At 37.3% G+C, this 11605-nt stretch overlaps 1 protein-coding gene across 1 annotated transcript in view; it reads right to left on the bottom strand.

Moving 5' to 3' along the window:
* dusp10 (dual specificity phosphatase 10) overlaps positions 1 to 9539 on the bottom strand; it is a 16914-nt gene extending 7375 nt beyond the window's left edge. The window contains exons 1-2 of the mRNA XM_051875524.1: positions 9280 to 9539; positions 7872 to 8686 (exon numbers count right to left, since the gene is read on the bottom strand). Of these exons, the coding sequence (XP_051731484.1) occupies positions 7872 to 8631 (760 nt within the window). The 5' untranslated portion in view covers positions 8632 to 8686; positions 9280 to 9539. The remainder of the gene's footprint in view (positions 1 to 7871; positions 8687 to 9279) is intronic.
* Between the last annotated feature and the right edge of the window lie 2066 nt (positions 9540 to 11605).

The raw sequence follows: 11605 nt of genomic DNA, 5'->3' as shown, positions 1-11605 counted from the left end.
CCCGCGTGCAAGAATTCAAAGCGTTTTTTACGGGATTGAGCAGGATTGAGTCATCAGTTTCCAGGGAAGGATCCAGCGCGTTGTAGGCAGTGGATAAAGGCTGCAAAGAATCATAAATATAGAGAGAATTGCGCGACAGAAAATCTGAAAAACCTCATTGTTTGTAGTAGTCAACATTTCAAACAGGATGACCACGAACACAGTGTTTTACACCGTGTCCTAACCAGACACACCGCGACGCCGCAACACGATAAAAGGTATCTTTTCCATGTTAATCAGAGTTTTTGTCCTAACCAGCCGCGACGGCGACACGCGAATATTCTATTTTAGAAACGGTTTCTATTTCTCCGCGACGTCGCATACACAAAGTATGGCAATGATAATATCAGGTACTGTTTATGTGCTTTATTTAATGTTAAACGCGTCTAATATGAGTTTGAATATCATTCTGTGTTCCCAGCTTTTTAGCTGCAATGAAAACAACACTGGCTCAGATCTTGAAAATAAATAAATGGCAGAAGATCGTTCAAACTGTCAGTGCGAACAAACAAGTGTATTCTATGACAAAGATTGGTTCAGTCACTCCGTATGTACTTTAAATAATGTTTAAATAGTGTAATATTTATGAATTTTACTATGTACTTGCCCATTGTGTCTGCTGTGCTCTTGCCGAGAGAGCCCGCCCACACTCTCTTCTGATTGGCTGTGGTTTTTGATTGATTTTATCGCTTCTCATTGTCGCGTGTGGATAGTCAAATTGCTCATCGCTGGAATCTTATTGCATCGCGTCTGGTTAGGCCAAAATGGAGGGAAAAAACTGAATGAAACTGTCGTTCTGTCAGCTCCGCCCAATGCAAAACGCCATCGCATCCAGGTAAGAAAGCTGTTGCCATTGTGAGACTCAGGCCAGGACTCTTATCAAACATGTGAAGTTTGGGTCAGATCGGACACAGATCGGACACAAGTTCGACACATCGAACTTTGTCAGGCCGCCACGGACACGCCCTTCAACGAAAACTCAAGATCTTCGCAATTTAACGTCGCAAAGGCCTTTAGATTAGACTGACCAAATATGATATTGATCTGATTATATCTCAATGAGGAGTTAATCACAGTGTAAAACATGTCATTTCCTGTTGCCCGCAGGTGGCGCTATGACTGTAACTGAATATTGGCATGTAGATGTCTTCAGGTCAGGACTCTAATAAAATGTGAAGTTTGGGGCAGATTGGACACTGTATACCCGAGTTACAACAACTTCCTGTTTCATGGCGAAACATCGAACTTTGTCAGGCCGCCACGGACACGCCCTTCAGCGAAAACTCTAGATCTTCGCAATTTAACGTCACAAAGGCCTTTAGATTAGACTGACCAATGTGACGTTTATCTGATAAAATCTTTAGGAGGAGTTCGTTAAAATACAACATCTGGAAATGGCAAAAACTGCAAAAAAATTTGCAGAGAAAACTCAAAATATCTCACTTCCTGTTGGTTTTCAGATTTTGTTCCCGTGGACTTTTTTGTAGGTATTGGGCTGTTACATCTGTCTACCGAATTTCATACCTGTACGTGAAACACAGCGAGAAGGGCGCTTAATTGAAATTTTGTAGGTGGTACTATTGAGCCATTTTGCCACACCTAATTCTGAAACCCATATCAGATGTACATTTTCACCACTTCTGACGGAAGTAATAATAGACCAAGCAATTACAATAGGGTCCTCACACCGTCGGTGCTCGGGACCTAAATATTTGAGAGAGTTGCGTGAGGACACGCAACATGAAAAAGTGCAATTGACAATGGAAGGCGACAAGTTGATGAGTCGATTTATTGGCATTTTATTAAAGTCATAGAGCTTTTTGATGGATGCTGAGGCTTTTTAGGTCGGGTAGAATCTGTGATATCTGAACCAGTTTATTTGCTGGCTTCCATGGGTGCAATTCGCTGTGTTTTCCGGCCAACCGGCAACCCGGCATGTCAAAATACTATTGGGTAAATTGGCAGTGGGCGGAGTCACACAGACCAAAACAAAAATGAACATTCCAACACGGAACACACATTTCAAAATAGAATTACTGGCTGTAGAGTAACAAGAACATGAACTTAGCATGTTTCCTAAATAAATGCAAACATATTATGGGATTTTTATGGTTTACTAGTCAAAAAATGACATGCAGCAAATTCAATAACCCTCAATCAATCTGACTGTCCTTGGGCAGGGATACAAAAATGTGGAAGTTTAATCTGTAGTTTTCACAAAAGCCCCGGAGCTGTCAAAAGGACTTTTACTGACAAATAAACAGGAATTTCTCTGCCCAGGTAACATGGAGAATGACTAAACATTGTTCATTTACATACATACATAACAATACAAAGCGGGTTGAAAATCGATAAGTTTGTTCAAATGATTTTTAGATTTGTGCATGAAGCCATCGCACTCCACTAAAAAGCAGCACACTGCCAAACGTCTACATGGATACAGCATTGCATTACACAAGCAACATTTGGTTGCTCAGATGTTCTGAAAGTCTGTCATGCACAAACTGGCAAACACCAAATGATGAACTGATTAAAAACAGCAAAGTCTCATTACAGCGAGATCTTTTCTTCATTTTTAAACCCTCCTAAAAGTTCAAGACCTCATATGCTAATTGATCCTCTTGATTGATGGAGGAATTATTAAATTCGTGGCCTTTTCCGCGGAGCTCCGTGAGATTTAGGACAATATTGACCCATTCAGAAGGAAGCACAGGGAGTCTGCAGTCTGCGCTCCATCCTCTCACACACACAGCTTTTATCTTGAAGTGTTATACAAGAGCCGTGATATGCTCGATCACATGCACACAGCGTATGAAAGTCTGATTAGCGTCGCATGTACCGTTCCCGGAGAGAGCAATCCCAGAATGCAATGCGAGAAGCTCAGTGAAGTACTGTAACACATTCAAGAGAAATTCAGTACTAAAATATTTTTTAAAAATGATTCATATAAAATACAATAATATATAATATTGTATTAGGTCATGTAAATTATAATTCTTATAATAATTTTGTTACAATCTCCATTTCCATTTTATAATATATATAATCTCCATAATTAAGTATACCATTATTAATTATAATATTACTATATAATATAAAATACAACATTATATATAATTAAATATGCATTATAACTATATATATATATATATATATATATATATATAATTACATTACGTATAATATATATTTTCAATTTTATGATATATATATATATAATCTCCATAATTAATTATAACATTATTAATTATAATATTACTATATGTTATAAAATATAACATTATATATTACTACATTAAGTATTATATATAATTATAATAAATTATAAATTATAATTAGTATAATTACATCATACAATTTATAATATATAATCTTAATTATAATTAATTATAACATTATTAATTATAATGTATTACTACTATATAATATAAAATACAACATTATACATAAAATTAAATTAGGTATTATAAATTGTATACAGTATAATTGCCTCTTATAATATTATAATATAGCAATGTTAATTTACATTTATAATATATATATATATATATATATATATATATATATATATATATATATATATAAAACCTTAATTAATTATAACATTAATTATAATATAATACTACTGCATAAAATAAAATACATATATATATATAAAATTTAATTGGGTTTTATAATTTTATAATACATATACATATATATATATATATAATCTCCATAATTAATTATAACATTATTAATTATTACTATATAATATAAAAAACAACATTATATATTTCTAAATTATTGGTATATAGGTATTATAAATTATAATGCATATAATATAATATAATATAGTATAATATAATACAGTTGTAGCCTATGAAGAGCGTTAAATAAGTCACTTTAAAGATTCCATTTCGGGCTGCTGTCTTAGAAGTAGACAGCAAGGCAGCTCTCTAGGGTTTTGGAACGGAGTCCTAATGTGTGTATACGCTGAAATATATCGGCTCCGTTCCAAAACCTAGTGAAATGGAGCCTCAAAAGTAACCGATTTGGAACACTACATATGCAATTAAAATGTTGTTTTATGTTATTATGTTAGTAAGCTAAGTAATGCAATACTCCAAAGCATAAAAATAAGGATACAAATAGACTGATGTCTACATTTTCAAATTGAGAGAAAGCAAACATTTCTATGTGACCTTTCTATGCACTCATCTACCATATCTTGGATTTCGCCACGGAGCTTGTTGCATTGCCTTCTGGGTTTATCTAATGTGCAACAGACTGGCCAAATCAAGGCAACTGTTGCTCCCTACCTTTTGGAAAAGAACGCACCTATAATTCTCTCTATGCAGGAGGCACTAGTTTTTGGAGCAGATCCATAAAGTAGTGGTGTGTTGTGTGGCTGCTGTTCGACGGGACGTCAACTGACAGACACGCTCTGCCATCGTTCCTTGACTCTCCGCACCAGCCAAACAAGGAAAAAGATGGCAACAGACTGAAGTGCTGCTAGAATAGAGCTCAGTCTTTACCATCAGCTGCTGCCAAGGGACACAGGAGCTCAGGCATGCGGTGGCACATGGCCTTCGCAGCGAGAGGTCAGCTGAACGGAGCGGTGCCTTCGTGCTGGCAGCTGGGCATGCATGCGCCGTGCTGGACGCAAATAGTCAACAACCTGCAGTGGTCAAGTGTAGATGTAACCAATCTACTGTACTGTCTGGCTTGTTTGTTGATGCAGAACATATGGTTGATGTACAGAAAACCATTTATTGATCTACATGAGCCTTATTAACTCAAATAAATCAATCAAATGGTGCATATAAAACTCTCTTCTGCTCACCAGAGCTGCATTTATTTGATCAAAAATACAGTAAAAAGTGTGAAATATTTTTACAATGTAAAATAACTGTTTTCTATGTGAATATATTGTAAAATATAATTTATTCCTGTGATCAAAGCTGAATTTTCAGCATCATTACTGCAGTCTTCAGTGTCACATGATCCTTCAGAAATCATTCTAATATGCTGATTTGCTGCTCATGAAACATTTCTGATTATTATCAGTTCATGTTTTTGTAGAAACCATTACACTTTTCCCCGTCCCAGTATTCTTTGATGAATAGAAAGTTCAAAAGAACAGCATTTATGTAACTTTTGTAATATTATAAATGTCTTTACTGTCACTTTTGATCATTTTAATGCATTCTTGCTGAATAAAAGTATTAATATCTTTAAAAAATAAAATAATAAAACAAAGTTTTGAATGCTAGTGTACGAGACATACCGTGAATACAGTCATGGCTAAACAGTGGCAAACAAGCATCAACAAAAACCCAGGATTACACTAAAAAAATTTTAATGTAAAAATTCCCATATGATTATTCAGAAGCGTCGGTCCAAAAAATTCCAAGCAGAGACACGTCTGAGAGTGTGCCATCATCTTTGAAAGTACAGATCGATGTTTGAAAAGTAATTTAGATCATATACAAGCGAAACAAAAAGTAGGCGTTACGAGTCATTTCTAGAAATGAAGAATTCAGCTAGTCCTAGTTCTGCAAGTCTCGAATGACTGTTTGTGAAATTAAAAGTGCAGGGGTTGGATTCGCAAAACAATTCTTATGAACGAAAACTGCTATTTTCTTCTTATTTTCTAAATTACGAGAAAAGTCAGGAAATGTTTTGGGGAATAGTACAAAATGCTCTTCTTTTTTTTTTCTCAAAACGGTTCAAAACGGACTGAATCTGAAAATAATTTTCTTTAAAAACATCATAATTGCATTTTAAAGTTAGGATATCCTCCAATATGTCTTCCTAACAAAAAAGGGTAACACTTTAGTTTAGGCTCCAATTCTCACTATTAAAGGGTTAGTTCACCCAAAAAATGTCATTAATTACTCACCCTCATGTCGTTCCACACCTGTAAGACCTTCGTTAACGTTCGGAACACAAATTAAGATATTTTTGATGAAATCCGATGGCTCAGTGAGGCCTCCATAGCCAGCAATGACATTTCCTCTCTCAAGATCCATTAATGTACTAAAAACATATTTAAATCAGTTCATGTGAGTACAGTGGTTCAATATTAATATTATAAAGTGACGAGAATATTTTTGGTGCGCCAAAAAAACAAAATAACGTGATGGTCGATTTCAAAACACTGCTTCATTAAGCTTCGGAGCGTAATGAATCTTTTGTGTTGAATCATGATTCGGATCGCGTGTCAAACTGCTAAAATCACGTGACTTTGGCGCTCCGAACCGCTGATTCGACACGCCGATTCATAACGCTCCGAAGCTTCATGAAGCAGTGTTTTGAAATCGGCCATCACTATATAATCATTATTTATCGCACCAAAAATATTCTCGTCGCTTTATAATATTAATATTGAACCACTGTACTCACATGAACTGATTTAAATATGTTTTTAGTACATTAATGGATTTTGAGAGAGGAAATGTCATTGCTGGCTATGCAGGCCTCACTGAGCCATCGGATTTCAACAAAAATATCTTAATTTGTGTTCTGAAGATTAACGAAGGTCTTACGGGTGTGGAACGGCATGAGGGTGAGTAATAAATGACATTATTTAATAACTAACCCTTTAACTAGTTGCTTATTAGCATGTATATTACTAGGTGTTTATTAGTACTTACAAAGCACATATTAATGCCATATTAATTCTGCATGACCATATTCTACATACCTTAATCCTACCCAATATCTAAACTTAACAACCACCTTAATAACTATTAATCAGCAGTAATTAGGAGTTTATTGAGGCAAAAGTCGTAGTTAATAGTGAGAATTGGATCCTAATCTAAAGTGTGACCAAAAAAAGATGTTAAATATATTAACTACACTCTTAAAAATAAAGGTTGTTTATTTTGGCATCTATTGTTCCATGAAGAACCTTTAACATCCATGGAAACATTCCACAAAAGGTTATTTAGATTATTTAAAATGTTCTTCACACCAAGAATAAAATGGTTCTTTAAGAAATGATCACTGAAAGGTTCTTTGGGGGGGAACCAAAAACGGTTATTTAATGAAAAAAAAAAACTTTTATTTTTAAAGTCCCCCTGTAGTCAATCATTTTATCCCTTAAAACTCATCTCTGATCACCAAAATGACATATTTAAATGTTTTTTCCTGTGAAAAAATAGCTTAAATGTAACTCTACACCTGTGCCTCATTTATTATACGTGGATCTATGAATATGCTAATTAGCCCCGCCTCCACTCACTCGCACAAGCTCAGAGATCCTCTCGCTAAACGCTGCACAATGGTATCGCTTTTTACAACGTCGGACACATAATTGTAATTAATATGATTAGCCTTTTGCTTGACTATGTTATCAAACAGCTAATAATGTGTTGCTAACGTAAACCAAGTTCCCGTTCTTCATCTCAGAGTCAGACAGCTGCCTTCTAACAATCAGTATCCTTACAAACGCTTTGAACGTCAGTGGAGAAAGACATATAGTTCATCATAACATCATAACACACCCGCTATATTTCTAAATCTACCCGGTTTTTCATATCAACAGACAGTCAGTTCAGTCAGTCAGTTAATGATATGCTAAAGCACATTGACGTTTGTGACGTCAGAAACACCAGCGATTGTCTTTAGATCACTGCAGTTTTAAACAGAAAATACTCAGCAATGTTGTTGACATGAATTTGCACATGGTTTGTCTTAAAAACACCACATAGACACATAAACAACATGATTTTCACCACTTTAAGAGCTCTTATGAAATTTCGTAACTTTCAGATGTTGTCAGAAACAGCAGTGGATTGATTGGAAGGCGTTCATCTTTTCCCAAACACTCTCAAAAGCAGGCTTACCTTTAAGAACGATGGGGTCCTTTCCTTCCCTCCGCAGCGACTCCAGAACCACATGCAGGGGCTGAGAGGGCGTCAGCCGGCCCGGGTCCACCGTGGTCTCGTCGTACACCACCAGCTCTTTGGAAAAAATCCCTTTGAAGGAGTCCTTGCTCTGCCGGCAGGAGATGAGGTCCAGCACGGTGATTTTGCCCTGCTGCAGCCGTCGGCGGCTGATCTTGTCCGAGCAGTTGATGTGCACGGCGCCCCTGATGTGGCTCTTGTTAAACTCCATGAAGGGCCGACAGTCGATGATGACGGGCACCGGCCCGACCGGGTGGCCCAGCGGGCAATGCGTCAGCTTCTTGGCCAGCTCGTTGGGGTGGATGACCCGCATGCCGCCCCTGCTCAGGCTGGAGGTGAGGCTGGGCGCGCTGCCGTGGCCCACCGGCGCGCTCCCGTGGACGCCATAGCCGACTCCGGAGTTCAAGTTGGGGCTGCTGGCGCTGACCTGGCCGTCTTTCTCGTAGGTGGTCACCGTGCAACAGCTGGCACTGCTGCATCCACACGTCAGCGAGCGCGTGGAGCCGCTGGACGAGGGCATATACGAAAGCTTGGTCGCCTGGATCTTCACCACGGTGGTGCTGCTGATGACCGTCGTCTCGCCGACGGTGCCCACGGTGGCTTCCAGGTAGCTGGTGTCCAGGCGGAGTCGGAGTTCCTGAGGTCGTATAGGCCTTGGCAGCGCCACCACAATTCTGTCGTCTAGAGGAGAAGGAGGCATGGAGAGACCACAGAGGGCGGGCACACCACGGAGAACTCGGACGTCCAGACGATCGCTGAGAAACACACGAGAAGTCAGACCACACTTTCTAGCAACTGCGTGGCGGAACGGACAGTCTGTACTCGTCGTGCACAGGCCCCCGACTGAACCCGATTTTAAAGAACGGCTTTCAGCTTACACTTAAATCACCCCGAACACTCAATCGCTAAATGTGTAGACGTGTAGAACTTTGAGAACGTGCCTGAGACTCTCAATGTATTGCTGACCCCATTAAATTCAAAAGAGCACACAGCCCATTCCCAAACACAGCATGTGGACGTGCTGGGAATGAAATATGAAAAGGTTCTGCATCTATGGCTAGACATCATCATTATTTCATGCGGTGACAATGCATGCAATTTACAGATCATTTTCTTTTGCACAGCACAGAACCTGTCAAGGAGGCATCACAACTACAGCCTCACACATGACTGATGAGAGCAATGCACGGAAATTAAGTTTGATTTTTTGGGAAACTGCCCATTTATAAGCATCTAAACGTTAAATATGAGATAAAAAAGCATCATATTGGTCTATATTATGGGTGTTTACTCTTAAGCTCAGCAATTCAAACAACTCTTAATAGTTAAATATGACCGTCAGACTTACATTTAACGCGTTTCTCAGCAATGTCTTCCTTCCGATGCGTGCAGTGACAGTTATCGATCAGTCTGAGCCGCTCAGCCGGTTCCGGCGCTGCAGACCCGCAACATTTTCCTCCCGTCCTGCTTTGCTCTCTCCTCACTGATGTAGCTGGAGTTTGTAGCGGGTCCGCACTAGTATCACTTCAGACTGACACGAGCCTGAACCAATGGAGCTCCGCACTGCTGTTAGTCATGCGGCGATGGAGAGCAACACCGGCCCAGAAATGGGAGGAGAGTGGAGCGGCGCGTGCGGAAGCGCAGGGTGATGTCATTGAGAGCCAATCAGAAGGCAGCTCGGTGAAGCCGGTTTAAAGAGACGGGACGCAAGTGTGAATGCACTGAAATAATGATGATACCGTGTTTAAAAATAACATAAAACAAAACAGAAGATAAAATAACAATGCTAAAAATAAATGTATATCAACACCTAAAGACAAAAATAAAATAGTCATTAAAAAATATATACATATACAGAAAGAGAATTTACTGTATAATTTGGCCATTTAGAAGGCAGATCGGTGAAACCAGTTTAAAGAGACGGGACGCAAGTGTGAATGCACTGAAATAATGATGATACCGTGTTTAAAAATAACATAAACAAAATAACATGATTAAATGTTCCTACGTCAACACCTATAGGCAAAACATAAATTAGTCATTAAAAATAAAGTACAAACAGAAAGAGAATTTACATAATAATTGAGCCAATCAGAAGACAGTTTGGTCAAACTGGTTTTAAAGAGACAAGTGTGGATGCATTGTAATAAATCACAAATAAATAGAGTTTAAAAATAAAATAAAGGGATCCTTTCAATGTCAGCATCTTAAAATAGACATTAAAAATAAAATACAAACAGAAAGAGAATTTACTGTATAATTCAGCCAATCAGAAGACAGTTTGGTGAAGTTGGATTTAAAGAAACGGGACGCAAATGTGAATGCACTGTAATAAAATACAAAAAAAGAAATAAAAAATGGATAAAAAATGAAAATAACAATGCTAAAAATAAAATAAAACAAATGTTGCGGGGTCCTTTCTATGTCAACATCTTAAAAGCAAAAATTAAAATAGATATTAAAAATAAAATACAAACAGAAAGAGAATTTACTGTATAATTCAGCCAATCAGAAGACAGTTCGGTGAAGTTGGATTTAAAGAGACGGGACGCAAGTGTGAATGCACTGGAAAAATAATACAGAGTTTAAAAAAAGATTTTAAAAATTAATTAAAATAATAAAATAAAATACATCAATGTTGGTCAATGGGTCAACACTTCAAAGGCAAAAATAGTCATGAAAAATACAAACAGAAATGTATATACATTGTGATAATTTTTATAATAGTTATATATAATTATATAACACTTCAATACTTTGAAACTTTGATTCATAGCATGTATTACCGGTTCACATTTAATGGCAAATGACTTACTGCTCTGTTAAACATTCAATAATGTTGAAATGACTTATTAATGAAAGTTATTATTACAGGTTCTCTGTGCAAAATAACACTGATAAGTCGACAGAGTTCGTCTCTGATTCACTCGTGTTGAGTAGAGTCCCATTTAAAGCCCATGACTGCTGTTCACAGTGTAGTTTATAGCAGTCGTGAGGCCTTGTTCTCTCATAAGGGCATGGGGACAGTCACTTATCTAGTCTCAAATGTTATAACATGTCTTCATAGTCTAAATTATTCATCTGTGACTAATGAGATGTAATGTTATCTTTATATATATGATCTTACAAGCAGGTGAGTGCTACTCTAATGCAGTCTAGGTAGTGGCATTTATTTTAAATTTCAACTGGCCTATTCTTATGTGTTTGCACTAGAAAGTATGATGTATATATTAGACTTTTCTGTTCAAATGAGTTAATGTGTCTAACTTTATACGCTCATCTCTCCTAAAAATGCTCATCTTGTTTTATTGCCCCGGTACAAGCATAAAATTATATTTAGATGCGTGTATGTGAGTATCAGTCAGTGGAAAAACTGACGTCATGCGGTGTGATATTTAGAGCCCCTGAAGAAGAGGAAATGAACAACCACTTCCTCTTTTGCAGAGGTGTTTTGCTCAGTCCCTTTTCAAAGTGAGATCAGCCTCGTTATTCTCCATGGTGATTCTCATTAGACTCTCAGTACTGTAATACAGTCATTTGAATTTGAATATGAATTCAATACAGCAATGTCCAAAATTCTTTACTTATTACTTATTACTGGGGAGGGGTCTAAATATGTAAATATGTGTAAAGTGTACACTATTGGTCAATAAATAATTAAATAAGTTTTTAAA

This window comes from Ctenopharyngodon idella, chromosome 20 (assembly GCF_019924925.1).
Source record: "Ctenopharyngodon idella isolate HZGC_01 chromosome 20, HZGC01, whole genome shotgun sequence".
In the NCBI taxonomy this organism is placed as follows: Eukaryota; Metazoa; Chordata; class Actinopteri; order Cypriniformes; family Xenocyprididae; genus Ctenopharyngodon; species Ctenopharyngodon idella.
Note: the sequence above shows the minus strand (reverse complement) of the source record. Positions and strands in the feature narration are given on the sequence as shown.